A 26722-nucleotide genomic window follows, 5' to 3' on the forward strand; every position below is an offset into this window, starting at 1 on the left:
CATTTGACTTACATTTGACTTACATTTGACTTCGCTTATAACATTGGAACTTCCATCTACTTTGTAACTAGATTTGCAGGTGCTGAAATATAACAGAACATGACTATACAATGTAATTATCCACATATTACCAATTTATAATGAAAATATTTTTCCATGGTGTTTTCTAGGTAAAGGAGTGGCTGTGTCTGACCTGTCAGATGCAGCGTGCTCTAGGCTCAACACAGCTCCAAGGAGTTACTTCTGTCAATACCCAGATAGCTCCAAAACCACAGAAGAGAGAATTCATCGGCCCAGCTGAACCTGAAAACAATGACTCACCTCAGAGGACACTGTCTGTTGAAACACAGCAGTCTCCATCTGAAGCTGATAACAAGCCAGAAGGTCAGAAACAGCCCAGCCTAGTTACTTCTCAGCAGAGTCCAAAGGAGCCTCAGAGAACATCAGGTCCTAAAAAATCCACAGACCAGACAAGGCAAACTGAACGTGAGCAGAGTAACACCACAGCAGCGTCGCAGCAAGATACGAAAGGCTTCTTTGGTTTTGGTGGTGGAAAAAGTCAACCTGGTGCAATGCCAACAGGGTCTGCAACTGGGAAAATGTTAGGCTTTGGTTCTTCCATCTTCAGTTCTGCATCCACTTTGATAACCTCTGCGGTTCAGGACCAGCCTAAGACCACTCCACCAGTTTCTCCTAAGATGTCCCCAGCAAAAGGGATCAAATCCCCTCATGTTCAGAGGAAAGAACAACAGACAAAGCTTGAACAATCTCCTCAGACCAAGACACCACCAACAACACAGACTAAAGTGGACAAAGCTTCATCCCAGCTCCCAAAGGATGACGCAACCTCTGATGCAACTATCAAAACAAGCCATTCTACCTGTCCACTCTGTAAGCTTGAACTCAACATGGGGTCCAAGGATCCACCTAACTACAATACCTGCACTGAATGCAAGAATACGGTCTGTAACCAGTGTGGATTTAACCCCATGCCGAATGTTTCAGAAGTAAGTGAGATTTTGTCAAGATGTTTATATTTATTCTGTATTATATTATATTATATCTACTATTCTATATGGGTTTAATCTAAAAATATATAAAGGCGATCTTAAAACATATTATGTGGTGTACCTAATATAGAATCTCGTAAAATTTACTGTACTATGATTTATTGTACAAATCCTTACATGTTTAAGAGACACTCACTGAAAATAATGTTTTTCCCTTAGATGAAGGAGTGGTTGTGTTTGACTTGTCAGATGCAAAGAGCTCTCATGGCAGCTGAATCCATAGAGCCGCCATTGATGAAACCTCAGGCATCACCAAGCAGAGTGTCAAAACCTCTTGATGAGGCCACGACCAATAGAAATAAAGACATTATACGCACACAAATGATAGTAGTTCCAGAAAAGTATTCAAAGGACCATCCAACTGAACTACAGAATAAAGAAGAAAATAAACCTTCAGTTAAAAAGGACATCACCCAAACTTCAACCACTGCCTCGTCACCTACAAAGAAAAAGGCTACAGCACCTACCAAGGAGGTTCCAACCTCTTATGCATCTGTCATCGAAGAGCCGACAGCTGTAGTATCAGACCTCAATAAACCATTGCCTGCTCAAATCACTCCTCTCAACGCAGATACTTTAACTTGTTACTCAAAGAAAAAGGATATCACTCCACCAAGTTCACCTGCATGCAACAAACTATCAGAGAAGAAAGAGGAGGAAGCTGAAATAGTCCAGAAATCAGCTGATAAACCGGTCACATTCTATGATGATTTACAGCCCCCAAAACCCCCAAATGGAGAATCAAGCACTGTTGATATATCCCTTGCCAAATCTGCTTCGCCAGCAGCCCAGCCAACAAATCAAAAAACAGGAGGTTTGTTCAGCATGGGCGGTCCTCAATCTCAGCATGTTGAAGCCAAAACAACTGAAGCAATGACTGGAAAGATGATGGGATTTGGCTCATCCCTCTTCAGCTCAGCATCTACCTTGATAACATCTGCAAATAAGGAGGAGTCTCGCACAACACCACCAAGTTCCCGCAAAATGTCTGCCCCAGATCAAGTCTCTGGCAAGATGGCAACGTCACAGAGTTCTCCACAGTCTAGTTCCCCTGTTTCCCTGAGGAAGACCTCAGAAAAAGGGGCCAAACTGCCCCCTGCCCAGAAACCTCATTCGGATATAATACCAGACCAAAGTCAGGAGGCCAAGGCCCCCCTGTCAATACATTCCCAGGTTAACAAAGATTCATTAGAGCCTTCAAAACCAGAAGTCCCCCAAGGTGCTCCCAAAGAAGGGCAGTCTAACTGTCCACTGTGTAAAGCAAAACTTAATGTGGGCTCCAAAGATCTTCCCAACTACAACACCTGCTCTGAATGCAAAACCGATGTCTGCAACAAATGTGGATTTAGCCCTATGCCACATGTAGAAAAGGTATTTCAATTTCTTAACTAGATGTTTGTTCTGATCCATATTTATACATGGTAGTAGTCACAGATTTCCGTTTTTGTATGTTCTTTAAAAATAAAAAGTATTGTAGAAGTTTTAGTTACACATTTTTCCGGTATCCTTAAATTAATTTAATGTAAAATGTAAATGTATTTCTTGCTTCTCTGTTGTTCCTTCCAGTTAAACAAAGTATTTATTTGGATGAATTTAGTAAGGTTTAGTAAGGTATGTTCTGTGTTTGTTTTTTCAGGGGAAGGAATGGCTTTGTCTCAACTGCCAGATGCAGAGAGCACTTGGAGCTTCTGAACCTCCCGGCCTTCCCATGATAAAATCCAAACCGTCGCCACGCAAAGAGGGTGCCGCCCCACAAAGGAAAGAGGGCCCTATGCCAACTTCTCAGGAGGATATTCATCAACCAGCCGCACCCAAAAGTGTGCTTGTTAAAGTGGATACAACGAATACTGAATCCCAAGCGCTTTGTCAACCACTAAAGGAAATTACCAGTGAAGATGCTTCATTGCCTGACAAAACGCTCCTATCCACTACCACAGAAACCAATGTTTTACCAGCGTCACAAAAGCCTTCTGAAGACGCATATGAAGGACAACCTAGTACATCCCAGCAACAGCCTACCCAATCTGTAACACATGCTTCTCCACCAGATAAAGAAGCAGAAAATCCATCCCTACAACCGTCTCCAAAGGCTAAGACCGCTATATCTGCTGCCCCGCCAGATCGACGTGTGGAAGAGAAAACTCCAAAACAGCCTTCAAAAACTGTGACTTTAATCGCTAAGTCTGCTCCTCCGACAGATCCAGAGGTGGAAAAGCTGCATCGGGGACAGCCTCCAGAAAATGTAATTTCTGCTCCTCCAGCCGATCAAGAGGCAGAAAAGCCATCCCTAAAAGAGCCTCCAAAAGCTACGGCCATTATTGCTAAATCTGCTGCACCACCAGATCAATGTGTGGAAGAGACAACTCCAAAACAGCCTTCACAAACTGTGACTTCAATCGCTAAGTCTGCTTCTCCTACAGATACAGAGGTGGAAAAACTCCATCCACAACAGCCTCCAGAAACTGTGATTTTTGCTCCATCAGATCAAAAGGCAGAAAAGCCATCCCTAAAAGAGCCTCCAAAACCTACGACCATTATTGTTAAGTCTGCTGCACCACCAGATCAACATGCGGGAGAGCCAACTCCAAAACAGCCTTCAACAACTGTGACTTCAATCGCTAAGTCTGCTCCCCCTACAGATCCAGAGGCAGAGAAGCTGCAACTACGACAGCCTTCGGAAGCTGTGATTTCTGCTCCTCCACCATATCAACATGCACCTCAAAGAGATTCTGTGCAAGATATGCAGATCCATTCAGGCAAGGTTGTGGCCGGCCAGCAGAAACCTGTTGAAAAATCCCCACAAGTCCAGCTTTCACAACCTGTAGTTAGACCAGTAGTTAGACCAGGTCTTGCAAAAGAAGTTGGAAAAACATCTCAACAGCCTTCAAAACCTGCAGTTCTCTCTGAAAAATCTGCACCTCCACCAATTCATCCTGCTAAACAGGAGTCAGGAGGCTTTTTTGGCTTTGGTGGTCCTAAAAGTAAACCTGCTGCTGCAAAGCCTCCTGAGTCTGTGACTGGGAAGATGTTTGGCTTTGGTTCATCTTTCCTAAGCTCTGCATCCACCATGATAACATCAGCTGTTCAGGATGAAGCTAAGACTACACCACCAACACCACGTAAGATGTCTACTACAGCCAATGAATCACCTAAAACTACACCGGCAGCCTCCCCTAAACTTTTACCTGCAAAGGACACCAAGCCTACCGCTGTCAAGAAAACTGAAGAGAAGCAACCCGAGAAACCATTGCAGGAAAAAACTCCTCCAACACTACAAACCAAAGTTGACAAAGGTCTACCAGAGCCCTCCAAGGCACCAACAGACATCCAAGGTGCCTCAAAAGTAGTTCCAACCATCTGTCCGCTTTGTAAGGTCAACCTCAACGTGGGCTCGAAAGATCCTCCCAACTACAACAATTGCACAGCATGCAAGACGGATTTCTGCAATCAATGTGGATTTAATACAATGGCAATTGTGGCCGAGGTAAGTCAGTTCCTACAAGTCGCTACTGTAAAATATGATTCTTTGATATACAATGTTTTGTTTACCTCATTGTTTGAACTGTCTAGCAGGTGTATTATTTCTATTCTCGGTATAATAAATGCCAAACCTAACTTAGGGATCAATGGAAATCTTCCGGATAATAGGCATGATTTTAGGTGATATGAATAAACACAGAACATTAAGGGGCTTGAATATCCTATGTGCTCTTTTCAGTAATGGAATTACTTCATATGTTTCTCTTGGTTAGTGAAAACCCTGCTTGTTTTTTAAATGATGATGAATACCATATATGCCCTTTTTTCAGGTGAAAGAATGGCTTTGTCTGAACTGTCAGATGCAGAGAGCCCTAGGAGCATCTGAGCCCACTGGAAGTCCTGCAGTGAAACCACAGACCTCCCCATGCAAGGTTCCTGGTTCTGAACTGAAGGAAATTCCAACATTAGTCCAACAGGACAAGTCTATAGGATCTACAGCAGTCACAAAAGAGGTCACTCATGCAACTACGCAGAAACAAGTAACCCCAAAAGCTGGGGCTCCAGTGCCGATTGCAGTCAAACAAGCTGAGAAATTACACCGAGATTCTGTGCAAGAGACGCAGATCCTTTCCAGGACTGAACTAAGACAAGGACAAGGCAAGGCTGTGGATGACCAGCAGCAACTGGTTGAAAAATCCCCACAAGTCCAGCTTTCACAAACTCTAAAGACAGAAGTTATGCCAGATATTAAAAAAGATGAAGTTGGAAAAGCACCACAACAGCCTTCAAAATCTGCAATTTCTACGAAACAGGAGTCCGGAGGCTTTTTTGGCTTTGGTGGTCCTAAAACCCAACCTGATGCTGCAAAGCCTCCTGAGTCTGTGACTGGGAAGATGTTTGGCTTTGGTTCATCTTTCCTAAGCTCTGCATCCACCATGATAACATCAGCTGTTCAGGATGAAGCTAAGACCACACCACCAACACCACGTAAGATGTCTACTACAGCCAATGAATCACCTAAAACTACACCGGCAGCCTCCCCTAAACTTTTACCTGCAAAGGACACCAAGCCTACCGCTGTCAAGAAAACTGAAGAGAAGCAACCAGAGAAACCATTGCAGGAAAAAACTCCTCCAACACTACAAGCCAAAGTTGACAAAGGTCTACCAGAGCCCTCCAAGGCACCAACAGACATCCAAGGTGCCTCAAAAGTAGTTCCAACCATCTGTCCGCTTTGTAAGGTCAACCTCAACGTGGGCTCGAAAGATCCTCCCAACTACAACAATTGCACAGCATGCAAGACGGATTTCTGCAATCAATGTGGATTTAATACAATGGCAATTGTGGCAGAGGTAAGTCAGTTCCTACAAGTCTTTGCTACGGTAAAAAATTATAATTTCATTTCCAATGTTTTTTTTAACCTCAGTTGTACTGTCTAGCAGGTGTATTATGTATATTGTCAATATCATAGTTTCCAAACCTATACAACTTACATATCAACATACGTATTTCAGCATAAATAGGCATGCTTTTAGTTGAAATGAGTAAACAATCTGGGAATATAAACATGACGTAAAGGTGTTTAAATTCATTACTCATTTTAATAATGAATTAAATTAAATATGCTCCTTGGTTAGTTAAAACAACGCCTTGCAGCTCTTTTTTCAACAATGATGAATACCATATATGCCCTTTTTTTCAGGTGAAAGAATGGCTTTGTCTGAACTGTCAGATGCAGAGAGCCCTAGGAGCATCTGAGCCCACTGGAAGTCCTGCAGTGAAGCCACAGACCTCCCCATACAAGGTTCCTGGTTCTGAACTGAAGGACATTCCAACATTAGTCCAGCAGGACAAGTCTATAGGATCTACAGCAGTCACAAAAGAGGTCACTCATGCAACTACGCAGAAACAAGTAACCCCAAAAGCTGGGGCTCCAGTGCCGATTGCAGTCAAACAAGCTGACACACAGATCCTTTCGGGGACAGAACAACAGCAAGGCAAGGTTGTGGATGACCAGCAGAAACCTGTTGGAAAATCCCCACAAGTCCAGCTTTCACAAACTCCAAAGCCAGAAGTTAGGCCGGGTCTTGCAAAAGAAGAAGTTGGAAAAACACCACAACAGCCTTCAAAACCTGCAGCCTTTTCTGAGAAATCTGCACCTCCACCAGCTCATCCTGCTAAACAGGAGTCAGGGGGCTTATTTGGCTTTGGTGGTCCTAGAGCACAACCTGCTGCTGCAAAGCCTGCTGAGTCCGTGACTGGGAAGATGTTTGGTTTTGGCTCGTCTATCTTCAGCTCTGCATCTACATTGATAACCACAGCTGTTCAGGTGGAACCTAAAACTACACCACCAACTCCACGTAAGATGTCCACTACATCCAGTGTCTCTCCTAAAGCTACACCACCAACTCCACGTAAGATGTCCACCACATCCAGTGTCTCTCCTAAAGCTACACCACCAACTCCACGTAAGATGTCCACCACATCCAGTGTCTCTCCTAAAGCTACACCACCAACTCCACGTAAGATGTCCACCACATCCAGTGTCTTTCCTAAAGCTACACCTCCAGTTTCCAATATTTCAGCTCTGAATGACTCCGAGCCACCTAAGCAGACCAAGCCTACACCATCAGCAGAGGCCCAAGTCGAGAAAGCGCCAGCAATGACTCAAAAATCCATCCAAGCGACCCAAGTTGCTCCTAAAGCACCTCAGTCGACCTGTCCACTGTGTAAGGTCGACCTCAACATTGGCTCCACAGATCCTCCCAATTACTCAACCTGCACCGAATGCAAGAACACTGTCTGCAACCTTTGTGGATTCAACCCCATGCCACATACAGGGGCGGTAAGTGCAATTTATTTTATTTTACGTTTCATTTCTTAGAATATCCTATAATATTATTTATTCTTTAGGTATGGTTATTTTTCCTTGCATTACTTTCTTTCGTTTTTCTCCGTGGTATAAAAGTGTAAAAAGTGGACAATTGGTAGATTGTCCGTCATACAGCTTATTTACTATTGAAAGTGCGGTACACAAAAGGCCAACCTCTACTGAACTGTATTTAATTATGTGTTTTAAATGTTTATTGGAATAACAAATTACAATGGCAAAGCATATAACATAATATTTTTTTTAATTCTATTGCTGAAGTCTGTGTGCAATGAATTAGCGTTAATTATTTAACGTTAATTAATCTATTTTAATTATGAAAGAAAGAGTTCTCAGACTGTATTCAAACCATACCCAAACACAGGCTCTGTGGCTGCTGCTATCAGTTCACTGGAGTGGGCCAAGTTATTACACAACAGCTCATGAGAAGGCAACTTCACCAGACCGGCAGCACTGAAAATGTATAAAAGTGATTGAGGGTTGTGCAACAGCATTAATGAAATGGGATCTGCTCCCACAGTTGCAAGGGAATCTCCAGCCTCTGGAATAGATGATAATGATAAAGCCCTGTGAAATGCCAATAAGTAGAGGTGAAACAGATTAAGTCTAACATAACCCTGTGCAATGCATTAAAGCTGCAGACATTTCCTTTCAGGCCATCTGCTCACTCAGAGATCTGTGGAGCCATTTGATTCTTCAGTTTGCCATTTGTTTTGCGTGGGTCGCAGTCGCACAAGAGCATGTGTGCTTTTTAACGTATCCACACACCCGATTAATTGTTGAATTACAAGATTGTGAACCTGTGTACTGCAGTGCAGTAATGTTTAGCGCAATGAGCTACGTTCCTCTTGCAAACAATGCCTTGAATAAATTGTTAGATGGGTTTTGCCAATCAGTGTTTTGGTGAAAACATTGAAGTTATATCAATGGACAGTTAAAAGATGTTTAAATGATGTAGCACCACATGGGAAGTATTTAAGAAACAGTGCATTTCAATTGGCTATATCATGTCAGTCGTTTTACTGGAGGCTTTATGCATTTTGATGGTGATACTTTCATAATATGAGATTCTAGTAACGAAGTTGGTTCCACTAAATGCCTTTTATTTCATGTAGGGCAAAAGGTTATTTCTACTTTGTATGAACTGTTAAATGTTGTTAGTTGAGAATGAGGATTTTATTTTAAATTATTAAATGCGCTCAGTAAACAAGAAAACTAATCTCTGGAGGGATTTAGTGGCTGTAAGGATTTGTTTCACTTTTCTATATCTTCATTTTACAGTTTTTTGGGCACAGATTACCACATGCTCAAATGGCACATTACTGTGAAGAAAACATATACAAATGGACCTAGAAGATATTTTCTCATGCAATTTACACCTGTCACACCTGACACCTGAGCCTATGGGAAGATGTTAAACAGGGGTAGGATGATTGCTGGTGTGTATACAACATTAATAAATTCCTCTTACTATAATGACCATGAAAAAAAGAAAGCTTGGCCATGAAACCACTGGACAGGATGAGCAGCCATACTTTTTAGTTGAAGGACAGACATGTCACTTTTTAAAATATAAAATGTACAGTACATATATGGTTTGAAAGATAAGAAAAGGCCACTTTGGCCAAAGTGAGTGCTCGCAGCAAGTTTATCCATTTTGCCTTTTCTGCTTCAGTTGATGCCATCAAAAGCCTTCGAGTGACTGTTGGCTGATAAGTAGGACACACGTGTGTCGTGCTTTGCCAACTAGAGCTTTGTGTGTTCCAGATGAGGCAGCATGAATGATATTTTCTCAGCAACGTTCTAAAATGTTAACATGTGGCTGTATCTTTCACCTAAAATCTATTTTGATTTTCTAGTACAAAGCAATGTGTACTTTATGCGTTGTCTTAGTAAATAATCAGGCATTATTAGATGCATTTAAGGAATCAAATCACAAATGTTTTGTAAAGCTTCCTGGAGAGACTGACACAAGACTTTTGTCTCCATGGTAAAGTGGAGAAACTCCCTGCTGCACCCAGTCATGGTTTTAAAAATATCCACTCTCTGGAGAGACCAAACACTGCCACCTGCTGCACCCATTGCTTTTTTCACAACCTCTTTGAAAGTGCAATGAGGCTATCTAATCGAGTCAAACCTTGAACATGATGTTGCATTAGTGGGAACACAGTGTTTTTTTAGCTTGTTGCCACTGCGCTCAGGTGTTTTCCACTACACATTGTCCTTTTGAAAACAAAGAGAGTAATGCACCAGACTATGGCATGGTGATTTATGGCATTATAAAAGTGTGAGGCTTATCACTTATCACACCAATTCTTGCCCCTGAATATGATAAAAAAGACTGATCTTTGAATACATGCTTTGGCATTTTGTCAGAGGGAAGAAAACAGGCCTCACCCCAGACATTTTAATTTAGCTTCTACTGGGATTGCCTTCTATGTCACACCTTCTCATTCCCTCTTCTAGTCTTTACCCATTGCATCCTGTCATGAACTGGAAGGTTGCTGAAGGTTCATTTGTCATATTGGTAAAAGCTGGGCGTGCATTTCCTTGTCTTCAGAATTAAGTGCTCTGCTTATTACGGATCTGTAGGCCAACGTTCTCTATTATCATGGGGTTTTGATTTATGAGGAGTTCTACTACGTAGGGGCCTTTTAAAGCCAAGTATATTAGCGAGCTACAGCTTTTGGCAATGGAATCTGCCAGAAAATCAATATGAAACTTACCAGCTCCAGAATCAACATCAGAAAAGCACTGAAGAGAGGCTTGAAAACCATACAGTTCAAAGGCAATCCCTTCTGTCTAGCCAATAAAAAGTGTACATTTCCGGACCATTGATACCAAGTCTTTCCCGTTAAGAGCAGATTGATAGTTATTTGGGCATTTCAATTTTTGCTGATACTAAACTGGATGTAATCCCTATCTCACATATCATAATGCATAGTGAAATGTCGTAAATGTGAAAACAAATTAATCACATCTGTTCAACTTGATTGAACTTGATTGAGGTATCATAAAGTCACATGTTGAAGGTAATCTGTGCCCAAAATGAATGGGCTTCTTTCCCAAGGTATTGCATTGATGCAGAATGTCTTGCTAAACATTTAAGTGGGCATTTCTTTATACTGCTGAACAGTAACCCTAATCCAGCCCGCATTTGTGTCAAAAGCATACTTTCCTGACTACTGTCATTGTGAAGGTTTGGTAATCCAGCTCAGGCTAATCGTAGAGAGCAGCTTCTCCCATGGCTCTCTGCTTGGGGCTCCTGCTCTTTACTCATAAAACAGATTTAATTAGACAAAAGGATGATGGCGACTTTCCAAACCCTGTGGCTTTGATGCATGGCTTTGAGACTGTGTGACTGAGAGACTGTGACTGGCACTGGAGGGGAATATGATGGGATTAGAATTTTTGATTATGGAAATATTTTCTTTTCTTTCTTTTTTTATTGCAGCCTGATTTATAATTAGTTTAAAGTTAATTACGTTATCATATGCAAGGTTGGTGCATTAATATTGCATTCTTCTGTGATTGCGCTTCCTATCTGTTCTGTCCGTTATCATTCTGAGATCTACTCATGTGCAATCCCATCCCATGGAGAGGTGTGAGGGGCACGGCCACATTTAGATTGCATGAGAGAGCGAACACAGTACACCACCAGAGATGCTTAAGAAGGCACGGCCATTCGCTAACACTTCTGTCTCTTGGTAGCTCTTTCAAGTTACAGGGAAGCAAGTGTGGAGTGGGCGACATGTTTGATTTTGATGAGTTATGCAAATATGGGTTTTGTCTTGAAATAAGTATGATCATTTTTTTGTCTTGTATGAGTATAGTTGCATTTATTTCTATGGTAAATATGGCATGAGTTTACAGTATATGAACTGCTTCTCATAAGTCCATTGTGGTGGTTCTATGATGATGGTCACATCATAGACCCTAGAGATTATGAATAATCAGAAGCATCTCACATATGGTCATGTTTGTCATGAAGGGCCTGAATAGTGAGTTGATTTAGCTCTGTGTGTACGTGCTGCAAGTGTGATACAAGAGAGGGATGTTTAGAAATTATGTCTTTGACAGAAAGATTATCAACTGTACACAGGTTCAAAGGTATTTAAAAATGTAGATGACCGTATTACAATACCCAACAACTATTGTACATTTTTGCAATAATAATGAATTAACCTTGGTAGGGGTTGGCTTTCATGTGGACCCATATAACAAATAGGGTCAACTTTCATAAGCAATATTAGTGAGGCTGAGCTTTCGTCAGATCAGATGTTATTGAGGTTTTACTGTTAATGTTAACAATATTATGATCATCATGCACTATGCTGGTGAGGCTTTGTTTGGCACCAATACTGAATCACAAGAGACTGGATAAAAGCCTGTCACTTGAAATCAAACTGGATGCATTCGTATCAAGTTATATAAATAAAGTCAAACCTTGACAACTGTAATGATGTTTATTCCTTAGGCATCATACAGCAATGAAGCAATGAAGATAATCATGCCTTTCATACTCTGTTGCTGTTACCCCCCGTCTCAGGGTAGAATATCATACTTTATATAATGAGTCATGCTCTCTGTATTGAATTATAATCTGCTATATAAGCTTAGTAGGATAGAAAATACAGATTACTAACAGGTGATAATATTGTTTAACATTCATGTTTGAATATTTCCGCCACCCATGTCTTTCTATAATGATTTTGTATACTTGATCATGGGAATATAGAGGAAATGTCGACACAATTGGACAGTAGGAGGAGGTCTAAAACCAGGTATTATAGAGGGTAGATAATATCACTTATTTAAATGGCCTACTCATTTACATGATTGCAGTCTGGACAAATGCTAATTTCCAAGACGAACTGTGTGTTTAGAGAAACATCCTGATAATCCTGCTTTTTATAGATGCATTATACTGCATTATCATTAGTATGCACAAATTGCAATTGTGGTTCCATTATTATGAATTTAATGCGTTCTCATGCAGTGTGATTAGCTCTTTTTCCAAGTTAAGCATTATTTTGCTGTCTTACAAGTGTGGTAAATTCTAGTATAATGGAGGTCACCATGTTGATATTAGGTACCACAGACATGTGACAGACACAGACTATGTTTTCGGTATGAGTTAACCTGGACCTATACATTGAACCAGATGTTAAATGTCTTATACCACTGGTTAACACCTAGCTAATTAAATGCGTTTTCATGTAAATCTGGTTAAAGTTTCTTGATCACTTTTTTTGTTTGATCACAGAAGGAATGGCTGTGCCTGAGCTGCCAGACTCAGAGGGCTTTGTCTGGAGAGCTGGGAGACTCAGGAAAAATGCCCCAACTTACACCTGTATCTGCCAAGCCAAGCCCCCTGTCCACACCCGCAACCACAAAGGCAGAACCCAAAACTTCCCCTGCGAAGGCAGAGCTGACATCTGCAATGACAAAATCACAGCCCACACCAGACTCCATCAAGTCGATGCCAACAGCTCCAACCCTAAAGCCAAAGATGGAACCTACGTATGTAGAAAAGGAAACCACGGCTACAGCAGCTTCTGGACATGTCAAGATCCAGCTTACACCCATACCCATAACAGAAAAGGTTTCACCTGTTTTAGCGGAAAAACTGCCATTGCCAGCATTCACAGCAGAAGTCATGCCACCGACGGCTGCAGGAACACCAACAGTGGATAACAGAGAAGAGTCAGTCAAAGTGGAACTCATAGAACCACAATATCCCGATGCTGAAGAGTCTAAAGTTGACCTTTCAAAAGACAAGTTGGAAGCATATGTTGCTTCAGCTTCCCCCCTACCTGCAACTGAAGCTACACCTGTACCTACTTCCCCTTTTACTGCAGAGGTTTTCCCAAGAAATGAAACAAAGCCAGAATTGTCTGCTCCAAAGAAGATTAAGGAGTTACTTACTGATGATCAGTTTGAACTGACAGAGCCAACAACATCTTTACTACAAGCTCAGGTACAACCAAAGTCACAAGAATCACAGCTGGTGTTGGAAAAAGAAGCAGCCAGCAAGGAAATGGCTGATGAATTATTTGAAAAGATCAAAGACATCACCTCATTTCCAGAGACACAAGTATCTACAAAAAACATCATAATACAAGTAAGTTTGTGTCCTCTTTATTAAAACTGTATTATTTGCATTGACATATCAATAACAACTTATCAATATACATACATTGTTTTTCATACAATTTTGAGGAGAAACACGTGGACGTATCATAGTGTTTAGATAGTCCGAAAGTAGATTCTTTCAAAGAGGAAATTGATTTACTGTTTTCTTGTTGTTTTTTTACATTCCCAGGAACAAGATGAAATAAACAAAGAACCAGTGAAAGAAATAAAGGTCACCATACCTACTTGTCAGGATGCATTTGAAAACAAAGTAGCTACAAAGCCTGAATCCAAAACAGATGAGCCTGATGAAGATCAACCTCAAATTTTACCCATGTCACAAGAATTTAAAGATAGGAAGGTCGTTAGTGATGCAGGTCAAAAGGATATTCAAGTACATACAGATACATCCATTGCAGTAAAGGACAAAGTTGGAGCTGAAAGAAGACGCTTAAGTTTTCAAGCAATGGCTGAGAGCAGTGAAAGTGAGTTCACACCTTCGCCTAAAGTCCAGAAGAGAAAGCTGAAGGTCAGCAATGTTTCATCCAGCAGTGAAGACATAAAAACTGAAAGCGCTGACTCCTCTATGGAAGATGAAGAATTCATCCGCAAGCAGATAATGGGTATGGGTGATGAAGAAGACATGTATCCTTCAGAAGATGAGAGAGAAAAGGATGTAGTAGGGGACGAACCTATCAAAATGTTTGAACTTGATAATACCTCAGTGGCCAAACCACTGTCTAGAAAAAGTAGTACAGAAAATGAAGAAAGCCCAGCCATGAGAAAAAACATTCTAAAAGCATTTGCTGAAAGAACTGAAGATATTTCTGAAACCATGTCCAGTTCTACACTCAAAAAGGCTCTTCCGGTCATCAGACACAGACAAAGCACTGATGAAGAGGTGGAGAGCATTACAGAATCCCTGTCAAAGGGATCGTCCAGTGTTCAGGTATCTAGTTTTACTCCGGGATCTTCACCCACTTCTGCCTCATCTCTGGAGGAGGATAGTGACAGCAGTCCCAGGCACAGGAAAATCCGTGGGGAAAAACAGCTTCGCAAAGGAAGACACAGGCAGCCAACTCAGCCTCTCCCAACCATTGAAGACTCCTCTGAGGAAGAGAAAATGAGGGGGGGGGAGAAGTCTAGAAAAGAAAAAGAAGAACTTAAATCGCATGGGACTTCTCTGTTCCCAACTAAAGATACTTCCTCAACAGAGAATCTGAAGCAGATCACCACAATGGATGAAACCAGTAGATCTGGTTCTGAGTACTCTGCTAGTATAGAATCAGAGCCAGAGGTTTGGCGAGCTGTACAGAGGGTGGATAAGCCATCACCAACAGTGATTCCATACAATCTCTCTGATCCATTTAGCGAGAAGCATATTGTGACATCACCATTGAAGAGTGCTGAGGAAGCATATGAGGATATTATTCAAAAGACAAAAGCTATTCCTGGGGAGAGTCCTCCTGATATTGAGCCACTTTATGGAGGAATGTCCATAGAGGACTATCTTTATGGATCCTTAGTGGAGGAGCCTGAAATCAAGATGGGAGAATCTCAAGAGGATACAAGCTCTGAGTGTCTCAAAAAACTTAGGTCTCCAGAGGAGGTCTATGAAAAGATGATGCAGAAAAAGAAAGAACTGATGATAATAGAGCAAGAGTTTCAACAGGCCCAGGTTGCCATTGAATCATCCTCAGCTTCCGTCACTGGGCCACCTTTGATTGCAGAGACCTGTGTGGTGACCATAACCACAGAAGAGACATCCCCTACTGAGCAATTTGACATGCTTCTTCCAGGCACTGAAACTTCTAGTGAAGTGCCAATGAAGCGAAAGAAAAGGCCTGCTCCACCGCGCCCCACTGAACCCCCTAAGCGTTCAGAAGTCAATGTTGTACCAAGTACACCAGGTGGATCCATTGGTTTTGCTAGGCCTATGGTTCCTCAAGATCCTTCACTCAGAAAGGCATTGTTCCCCATACCGGACCTCAAGATTACCCGGTGCTCATCTGGGGAGGAAGAGGATGACAGTCTTGCTGACGAGTATGGTGTTGGTATTTCCTCTGACATTACCCCCAGTGATGACTCTGAGACTAAAGAGTATCCCTCCATGAGCCCACCTTTGTCTGAAACCATGGAGATGGAGCCTTTCTGTGTAGTCTGTGAAATTCCAGAGCCAAAACCTATTCCAACTCCAATTTCAGCACCCGAACTAACCACCACACCGTCCCCAGTATCACCATTGTCACCTCCAACTTCACCAGCCACTCCAGATTCCAGTATGTCTTCTAATGCTACATCCTCATCCTCACTCCAGGCTCAAACACCTCTTTCATCCGATTCAACTCCACTGTCTACGCCAACACATCCAACTTTATTTGTAACCCAATCACCTCATGAGATCTCAACACCAACCCCTAGCACAATTGTAAAAGTACCATCTACTGGGGCCTCCGTTTCTGAAATTATAGTTTCAATGCCAGATGTTGTGTCTGGTCCATCAAATACTCAAACAGCTGCAGTAGTTCAAGGTAAGGCATCTACAGCCGAAGCTCCAACTCCAGCACTTTTGGGGGAGTGTAGACCTGTCGCTGTTGTGGTCCAGAAGCCAGACCTTGATTCACTTCCATCTCAGGAGCCTATTGTGGCTCCAGCTGTTGTACAGGTCTCAGCACAAAGACCAGCACCTGTTGTTGTCTCAGCTCTACCCCCAGTCTTATTTACATCTGTACCTGTAACAGTCAACCCTGAATCTCCAGCCCTAGTTGATATTGATTCTGTCACTCAGACCTCATGCCCTTGGACATTCAAAGACCAGACAATGCCTGACCTGGTTTCAACTTCATCTTCAATCTCTGCACAAACCCCACTACCGGTCTCAGCACTCGCATCCAGTCCAACTCAAGGCCAAGTGAAAGTGTTACACTCCGTCCCTTCCCGGACAGCAATCTCACTAAAGAGCCCTGTCCCGATCCCAGCTCCAGTTCCACCAGCGCAGGGGCCTGGACTGTCTTCCGCGTCCACTATTATAACCAAGAAAAAGGTCCCTCCCCCTCCACCACCTCGGTCTACTTCAGTGTCATTACCTGAGAGTAGTGCAGAATTTCCACTTGTAAGGACTGTTCAGTATGTCACCCCCATTATGACCACCAGCATAGCTAACAGTGCTACAGTGACTGGTCAGCCAATGCAGTCTGTATTTGTGGATATACAGCCAAGAATGGAAGATATGCAACTAGATAGTGGGGCTGTACCTCAGGTAGTTACCCCAACCAGACAGGGGCATGTAGTCATCATAGTGCCAAGTGTGGAAAACAAATCTCTTCTTGGACAAACCCCACAAGATATGGCTGGTAAAGGATCCATTACTGCTACTACTACTACTCTACCACAACGTCGTGAAATGGCTTCAGAAATACCCAGCACTGATACAGGTTCATTATCCACTAAGTTGTCACCAGTGCCAGCACCCCTTGTATTGAAACCTACAGTCATCGATCCAGTTGAAATACTTGTAGCAGATACATCTCCATCCCTCTCTACCACTTCAACCAAGCCAAACATGTATCCAACATCTCTGGTTTCCCCTGCAGTGACGATTACCACAGCAACAGTAGCACAAGCTTCTTATACCACTGTTGGTCCTAGTCAAACTGCAAAGCCTCCTCCTCCCATACCACCTAAGCCTATATCAATTCCAGCTGGACTGGTTTTTAGCCATAAGCCAGGAGAGAGTGTTAAGCCACCTCCACATCATGTGGCTCCCAAAGCTGCTACACTACCGAGGATCAAAGAACCTCCAAATGCTCTGTCACTCAGCCTTACTCGGCCAGTGGAATCTAAGTTCAGTGCAACATCTCCTAAGTCACCTATGTCTCCCAGACATTCTAAATGTTTGCAAACCTATGTAGTGATAACCCTTCCATCTGAGCCTGGCTCACCGACAGAGGTTATAACAGTCCAGGCACCTGTAAGACGAGGCTCCATCCCATCTACAAAGGTGTCAGGGGTAAGGACCACACCTTTAGAGCAAAAAACATCCATTGAGGCCTTTTCAGCACATGCTACAGTTAGGAGGGCCTCCGTTCCCACTGTAAGGCACCTACCTCCAATATCCATAGATCCAATTGTGGCAGTCGAACAAGTAACTCCCTATGACGTTCTGGATAACAAAGTGCCAGCCAGAAGAGACAATCTGCCTTCTCCAGTACTATCACCATCTATTGCTAATGTCATGGTGGAGCCATTAGGTCAGAATACATCTATTCAGGCACATACGGTACCTCTTCCAATTAAGAAACCATGTGTGCAACAGCAGCAATTAATTACCCCGAAACTGCCACCACCTCAAACTATGTATGAGGTCCTCACAATGCACTCAGAACCAAAGGTACAAACCGTCCAATCAGAAATTGTTGCTTTACCACTGCAGACTGAGGTAACTTTAGTTGCACCACTCCCCCAAGATAGACCAGCAGCTGTTTCCACAACTATTCTCAATCCACAATTTGCAGCTCAAATAGAAATGCAACACCAAGAACAGTGTATGCCAACTCATGACATGGTAATTGAGACAGTTATAGCTAAATCACAAACACCAACAGTGAGTCAGCTAATTCCTCTAAAACAGCAATTTGCAATAGTTGAAGTGACTCTTTCTACCGAGGAGGAAGTACCTTCAGTTTTCAGCAAGACTCCCACCATTGCAGAAATCCCCTTAGCACCACCAACTTTTTGTCCTTTAGAAGTTATATCTTCACAGCACCCACTGCTCATTGATGAAGTGTTGCCCTTCCCTACAAGTGAAGTACCTGAAGAGATCATTACATCCGAGAATTCCGTTAGAACACCTAGGTTAGCAGCAGTATGTCCGGTTCCTCAAACTCAATCTTTCATTGTTGAAATGACCCCAACATTAGAGGTAGCTGAGCTAATGCCACTAACTACTGTAGGTGTGATAACACCTACAAGTGTGAATTTAACACCATCACCTCTAGCAATGCAATTCCAACCAATGGACATACAGCCGGATGTACCTCTTCAAGTGTATCGAGCAATTACATCCACGGTCATGTCACCTTCAACGCCACCACTGAAGATTATAGCATCGGAACCTGAACATGAGACAATCATAGAGATTATACCAAAGGACGGTGATTTAAAACCTTCAATGTCATCGTCAGTGTGGCAGCCCCATGCATCTGCTGGGATGCCATATCGAGTCATTCCAACTGGGGAAACTACCAGGGGAAGGAGGACATCTATATCGGCCATGGTGCAGCCAACATACACCACGATTGAAATGTTTACTCATCCATACGAAATACCCAACCAGATGGGTACAACTGAGGCTTTTGCTGCCACCAGGAGAGAATCAATAACCATGCTGCCATCATTACCATTGCCACATGTAGTAAACATGCCAGCTGAAAAGGATATTCCTATTGATGGTTATGCAGTTCAAAGTCCCTACAGGAGAGGATCATTTTATTCAACAGAAGAAATACCACAAGTATCAACTTATTCATCAGAATATGAATATCCTTTGGAGATAATATCCACTGAAGCATATACCAGGAGAACCCCAATACCCACTGCACAGGCCATTCCACAGGCTGTATCTGTGGCTCCAGTCACTATCACTAAAATTCAGCAGGAATCTATTGAGAGTCAAGAGATTCGAGGACCAGAAAAGGTGGTCTCAAGTATGAGTCACATGTATTCTTCTTCAATTTCTACCTCAGGCCAGCCTCCCGAAAGCATGCCAAGCCTTGTAACTCAGGTGGTCACTACTGAAGTCCAGAGGACCACTGTATCCGTTGTTCACGAAAGACTTCCACAAGTCCCTCAACACAGTGTAGCAATCTCCATCCAACCAGAAGTAGCTAAAGTCCAAGCTCTGACAAAACACAATGGAAAGATAATCTACCCTGGTGATGTTGTTGATTTACGAACCATGAAGGTTAACATAAAGATGACTGAGCAAGGCATGGACCTAACACCACCTGAGTCATGTCGACAGTCATTTTCAAGTGACTGTAGTGGTCGCCAAATCACAGCAGTGCAGCCTGAGATAGTAAATCTTAGTGCAGAGATAACACCTGCCACCACGCTGTCTGTGGTCACAGACAGCATAACGATAGTCGCTTGCACAGCCACGATTGCCTCATATAACAATACTCCAGCTCCAGCTGAGAAACCACTTGATTTGCAAGGTCATGTTTCGTCATTGCCACTGCCTCTCACCACATACAAACCATTCGAACCGCTTGCTCAGATTGTGTACAGACCTGTGAATTCCGACCCTTTAGTCAGTGCTATAGCATCCGCAGCTCAAGACTTGCCCATTAATCTTTCCTTTGGAGCCCTGGTCTCTTCAGGTGGCGAACAGACAATGAGTTCCCCACTATCTATCAGAAATGAAGGTGCTGTACTTTCTCTGGAGGCCACTGGGGCCATGGATTTGTCAAACTACAGACCAGTGAGAGCTATGGTAGCTTTGTCTGACACAAGCCCCGGAGTGGTGACGACTGTTGTAGAGGATGATGGGACTCCAGTTGACCTAACAGCTGGTAGGAGGATTGTTTGCTGTGATGTTATTTATAAGCTACCATTTACAGGAAGCTGCAGAACACAGCCACCTGTTACAACTCAACCTGACAATCGTCTTGGCTATAGAGATGATCACTATCAATATGATAACGCTGGACTGTATGGTTTCCAAGGCATGAATGGTATAAAAGCCTCAATATCTGAGACACACCTGACAGAGGCAGGACTGTTTTCCTATGATCACAGGAATGACTATGATCATCTCAGTAGATCTTCAGATGATGCTATGGACCTCACTGCTGCCAAACTTTCTTCTGGTGAGTACGGGGGTAATTCTGTATGTTCACATTTTTTTAATTACCATGGTCTGTGCTTGCATTTAGTGGTTTCAATAGACTTTTATTTAGCATGTTCCTATATTCGTTAACTTATATAATCAGTCCATTCCCTTTAATAAGGCATGTGTGGTTTGGTTCCCTTTATGTTGATTAAGTCATGCTTTTCATTACTGTTTAACTTGCTTTTTTCAATACATATTAAAACCTGCTTTTTATTTCTTTTGTCTTCATACAGATGCATGTGTGTGCCTCCGTGTGCTCCCTCAATATTTTGGTTTTGCGTCTTGCTAGCCAAACTGACAACCAATATGCATGTGAAATCATCGTTTTGAAATCCAAATTGCATGGCCTTGAACATTTGTTCATTCAAAAATGATATATTTGATGAAGTAAAATATATATCTTTGGACTTATTATGGCAGGTAAAGCTCTAGACTACACTAGTAAATCTACTGGATTCTACCCTGGGACGATTGCTGCTCCAGTTCCATCCACAAATACAATTACAACTCAACCGGGCTCCATCTTTAGCACCACCTTAACACCATCAACAGTCCAGAACCAGTCATCGCCTTATCCATATGGCTTTATTCACAGTACAGACCCTGGACAGATAATTACTTTTGACACAGAAATACCTAAGGATCTTCTACCCACAGCTTTGGCGGACATCATTACAGGCTATCCGGACATGTACTCGGACACAACCCTGGAAGCAATTGCTGCCTCTCTGGATGCCTTAGCCTCTTCCCCAATATTCCCTGGCTTAGACAACACAAAGATGGCTCAGTATCAGATGGAGAGGGAGTTTCTAGAGCTGGAGAAGCTTAAGCAGCTTTGTCTTGCTGAGGAACTGGAATGGGAGAGGCAAGAGATCCAGCGTTACCGTGAACAGGAGCAACTAATGGTGCAAAGGGAGCTTGAGGAGCTTCAGGCACTGAAACAGCAGCTTCTCATGCAGCAAGAAGAAGAGCACCATGCCCACATGGTAGCCCAGCAGGAGACCTATGCCCAGCAAAAAGAGCAGTTGCAGCAAATCCAACAGCTCCAACTGCAACTCCAACGCCAGCTTGATGAGCACTATGGTAGCACTGGCCACACAGGAAACTTCCTAGATGCCAAATATGCAGGGGTGGGGGACAGTGGCCAGTACTGGCCTGTCAAAGATGAGTCTACTGTCTCTATTGGTACACATTTAGAAGAAAGTCAGGACCAGTTTAATATTGGAAAGAGCATTCAAGCTGAACAAGATGCAGGGAAAAGAATTATCGATAGTGGAGTGCAGACAGATGATGAAGACTCGACAGAGAAGCAACATGTTGGAAGGAGAAAGAAAAATAAGAGAAATGTTGATTGCTCCGCTCAGACTGATGATGAGGACCAAGATGAATGGGATGCTCCCACAAAAGCTCGACGCCGATCTCGAAAACATAGCGGTGATGGGAAACACGGCTCCAAGGTCTCTAGTATTGCTATCCAAACAGTGGCGGAAATATCTGTCCAGACTGACCACTCTGGAGCTATCAAACCACCCGGTGTACACATGGACACAAAGGTGGAAATTATCAAGCATATCTCAGCTCCAGAGAACTCTCAGAGAGGTGGCAGCCTTAGCTGTCAGACAGAATCAGATAGAAGTGTCACACCTATTGAGATGGGGTACAGCACACACCTAAGAGCCGATGTCCCACTCAAGTCAAAAGTCTTCTATACCTCAATCTCCCCCGTGTCCCCGGAAAAGTCCCTTGGAGGGCAGAGAATGTTGACTGCTGACCCAAACAGATTTTCCTCTGGTCCCCGTATATTAAAGTCTGGTCAGAAGTCTCTGTCTGATCCTAAATCCCTCAGTCCCACCACAGATGACAGGATGGGTGGATACTACGCAGACAGCTATTCTGTGAGTCATAGCAGAATGTAAATGGAAACAATTATTTGTTTTGTTATTATTGATAATGAAACTAAATGTGTGATGAAATTAATCTCTCTTTTAATACAAATATGATATAAAGTCAATTATATTAAATATAGTATGTATTGTTTAGTGTTTTGATCATTATTCAATGATTGACAGATCATTGATAGTTTGTTTTATTTTCCAGAGCCGAAGCTCTCCATCTGGGACAGGTAGGAAGGTAAAACGGACGCTGCCCGATCCCCCTCCTGAGGATGACTCTATGGCAGGTCGTGCAGGCTACAACTCCAACTCTGCACGTCGTCGTCTTGCCCGCAGTACAACAATGGCCCGGGCAAAGATCCTGCAGGATATTGACAAGGAGCTCGATCTGGTGGAAAGAGAATCGTATAAACTCCGCAGAAAACAAGCTGAACTAGATGAAGAAGAGAAGGAGATTGATGCCAAGCTACGGTAAGATGCTGCAAAAATCAAAACAATTCAATATTTAGGTCCTCACCTTTTTTCAGACCATGTGACATTTCATTAACAAATAGTAGTAACCAATAAATATGTCATGAATTAATTACAACTCTTATCATTGCATTTGTCCCCCCTCCTGCAATTATTATTACTAATTAATCTACATGATTCCCCTTTTACCTTAATAGCTTATGGGCTAAAAGGCTGCCTTGACATCACTCAGTGAGACCTCTCAACACTCACACATGTCATACTCATACAAAGGTACTATTGTGTGAGACCCCAGATTTTTTTGCCTCTTTAGTTGTATGCCTATGGATTTTTCAGTGCATAAATAGTAAAACGATTTGTATAATTTGTTGTGATTACTGTAGCTACCTTGAGATGGGTATCAACCGGCGTAAGGAGGCCTTGCTGAAGGAGAGAGAGAAGAGAGAGAGGGCCTATCTCCAGGGGGTGGCAGAGGAAAGAGACTACATGTCAGACAGTGAGGTTAGCAACATCAGAGAGTCCAGGGGCGATGGCCTGGAGAGACCACGGACAGCTCCCCAGTCGGAGTTTGACCAATTCATCCCCCCCCAGACTGAAGCTGATTCCCAGTACAACACTCTAACTAGTCCCTACTCTCACTATGCCCAGTATGTTCCCCAGACCCAAACCACCAGCCACTACACTCAACAAAACCTATATCAGCAGCAGCAGTCCCTTTACCACCAACAGGCGTCTCCTTACACAAACCTATCCCTCCCCCATTCCCAAGGTCAGTCTAGCAGCTACCAACATGCGCTCCTCTTGCAGCAGGGAAAACAGCGACGATCCACCCTGTCTGAATTAGAGCCTAAGATCACCACCAACTATGAAGTGATACACAACCAGCCTCTGCTCATTGTGCCATCCTCCACAGAAAGTCTTTATGGAGTTGCTCACCTTGGGGATAAGTATGGCAGCTTGGACTTGAGGCTGGGGCTGGGGGAAAGGAGCATGGCCTCTAGTCCCATGTCTACCATTTCTGCTGATTCCTTTTATGCCGATATTGACAACCGCAATTCCAGGAACTACGTGCTGATAGAGGACATAGGGGAGCTCACCAAGGCCTCAACCAGTCAGAGCAACACAGGGCTGGGTTCTGGATTCAGCATTCCTGATAAAGAGTTATCCAAGGCAGACAGACTACTCAGGGCAGCAGAAGTCAGGCGCACAGCAGAGGTAAATCATTTATTGTGACATCATACAAATTTTACCTCACTTTTTCATGTGCTGTATTTCCATTTTACAGCTGCAGTGACTTCATTTAAACAATTTTGAAACATTAGCAGAGCTTTAATGTTTTTTTTATTTATTATTTTTTTGCAATTTTATAGCATGCTCAGATTTTGGGCTGATACTAAAGTGTTTTGGCCAAACAGATGTTGAGGTATATGAAAAGTTCACAAACAAATGTAGACCTAACGGTTCCGTCCAGATTGGTATACATATAACTGATAAAGCATTCTCTAGGAATATTTAACGAACATAAATGTGAATTGAATTCCCTTTTCTTTTAAGAAAACATTCAATGTGCCGCATATTATTTTTCTCTTTTTTTAGGTGGCAGAATTTTTAGGCTCATCTCGACTTCATGGTTATGGCAAAGGAGAAGATGAGACGATGGAGGAGCCTTATGAGTTGAAGCTACTCAAGCAGCAGATTAAGCAGGAGTTCAGGCGAGGAACTGAGGGAATAGAGAACTTAACAGGGCTAGGCCTTCCCCATCATCTCCCCAGTGACAGCAGTTTTCGTCACTTTCCTAAAGGAGAGAAATATAGCATTGGCAGGTTAACCCTGGAAAAGCAGGCTGCAAAGCAACTCCCAGCAGCTGTGCTTTACCAGAAACAGATGAAGAACAAAAAAGCTACCATAGATCCCAAAGCCATCACAAAATGTTCCCCAATTCAAGAGAGTAGGGATATGGAGCCTAACTTTAATTATATGGGATCTGGGGTCTCATCTGTGACCAATCTGGCTGCTACAGCTAGGTTGCTTCAGGATGAGATTACATTTGGGTTAAGAAAAAACTTGTCTGAGCAGCAGAAATATTTAGGTTCCTCCCTAGGCACCAATTTAGCTGGTTCGCTCAATTTTGGGCAATCCCTCGGACTTGGACCAGCCATCAGGGCCACTGCCCAGGATGATGGCACCTACCCAAGTGGAACCCGTTCTCGACCCTCATCACGGCCTTCTTCCCGCCCCTCTTCTCGCCCCTCTTCTGTCTATGGCTTGGACCTTTCTATCAAACGGGACCTATCCAGTTCCTCGCTTAGATTAAAAACCGAAGGAGAGGTCCTAGACGCAGCATTTGCTCCAGGGGTGGCCAGAACGAAGCCTACCAGTCTCCCTATAAGTCAAAGTAGGGGGCGCATCCCCATAGTGGCTCAGAACTCTGAGGAGGAAAGCCCTTTGAGCCCGGTGGGGCAGCCTATGGGTATGGCCAGAGCCTCAGCTGGACCTCTTCCTCCAATCTCTGCTGATTCCAGGGACCAATTTGGGTCCAGCCATTCTCTGCCAGAGGTACAGCAACACATGAGGGAGGAATCTCGGACTCGAGGCTATGATCGAGACATTGCGTTCATCATGGATGACTTGCAAGGCGCCATGTCCGACAGCGAAGGTAAATGAAGCCTGAGACTGTTGCAGCAACATGACTGTGTGGACTTGCTTGCCATGCATGCAAATGCAGAGTGTTCATAGTGAGTTTGTGCATTAATGGTCTTTCTTCATCATCAGTGCTTCAGATAGTTGTTGTTGTTGTTCATTACTCTATTTCCCTTACTCTTGGTAGAAGTCTTATTAGACACATGCCTGCTGTTTCCTTTATTGTATCACCGATACATAAGACTCTTGGCCTGAGTTTATGTATGTCACGTATCAGATCAATCCATGTTTGTCATGTGATTTTTTTGTATGCTTTGTTTTGTATTTTACAATTGCTTTACCTCTTCGTATTTAAATTATTATATTCGCTCCTAAAAATGAGTGGTAGCACAATTGTTATGCACAGAATTGATGCTTTTGACATAATTTAATACACATTGTCTTCATTACAGCTGCCTTATTCTTAGTGAAAATATATGTGTATATATAATATAATATGTATTATTATTATTACAATAATTATGAGAAATGTGTAGTTGACACGGTCACCTTGAAAAATGATCTTCCCTGGACCCATTCAGTTACTACGTGGTAGATATAATGCAGTAATGCATATGTTAAGAATGGGTTGCAGTACATTATTGCAGACATAAATGGTTATTTAGAAACTTGCTGAAGGGCTAGAGTATTTTTTTATCTTTAAAAGTGAGGTAACACAAAGCGCTATTAATAGAAGTTACATAAAAAAATGAAGGGAGAAATTTCTGAAACATATGAAGTGTAAGTTGTTGTGACTTTATGCTCTATATGTATATATTTACTGTTATAGTTGTCGGGTACTCGTGTGGGTTATCTAAATCAATATTATATACTGTGGCGAGCTTGGCCAGATGAACGAGACAGGAGACTGGTATTAATTTTGCTGCCCTTCCTGTGTTTCATACACCGCACGACCCCAGGAAATAGACACTTTATTAAGGCGTCGAACTAAGAACTTCACCCACAGCCATACCAAGTTGGGTCATGGTGCCCACACTCCTACACATTAAACTGTAACAAAACATCAAACATTTAATTAAAACATTAAACAGTAACATTTGAGCACAACATAACAGACCCTAGAAAACACACATAATCTTAAACACCAGAACATCAACATAACAGAAATGCATCTAAGGATTGTCCCATCATGCAATGCGCCCACCAGCGCCGCCCAACTCGATCCGCCGCTCCGATCGCTACATAGCCCCCA

The 26722-nt window shown here is 42.8% G+C and overlaps 1 protein-coding gene across 7 annotated transcripts in view; it reads left to right on the forward strand.

Annotated features, from left to right (window-relative positions):
• pclob (piccolo presynaptic cytomatrix protein b) overlaps positions 1-26722 on the forward strand; it is a 57298-nt gene that overhangs the window by 8930 nt on the left and 21646 nt on the right. For 6 of the 7 annotated variants that reach the window (XM_037451574.2, XM_037451577.2, XM_037451576.2 and 3 more), the window contains exons 8-18: positions 171-1007; positions 1230-2441; positions 2707-4554; positions 4880-5902; positions 6253-7395; positions 12707-13564; positions 13766-20444; positions 20888-22362; positions 22565-22830; positions 23214-24045; positions 24427-25486. In XM_037451574.2, the coding sequence (XP_037307471.2) occupies positions 171-1007; positions 1230-2441; positions 2707-4554; positions 4880-5902; positions 6253-7395; positions 12707-13564; positions 13766-20444; positions 20888-22362; positions 22565-22830; positions 23214-24045; positions 24427-25486 (17233 nt within the window). The remainder of the gene's footprint in view (positions 1-170; positions 1008-1229; positions 2442-2706; positions 4555-4879; positions 5903-6252; positions 7396-12706; positions 13565-13765; positions 20445-20887; positions 22363-22564; positions 22831-23213; positions 24046-24426; positions 25487-26722) is intronic. The other variant, XM_037451575.2, reaches the window with a different exon arrangement.

This window comes from Pungitius pungitius, chromosome 6 (assembly GCF_949316345.1).
Source record: "Pungitius pungitius chromosome 6, fPunPun2.1, whole genome shotgun sequence".
NCBI lineage: Eukaryota > Metazoa > Chordata > Actinopteri > Perciformes > Gasterosteidae > Pungitius > Pungitius pungitius.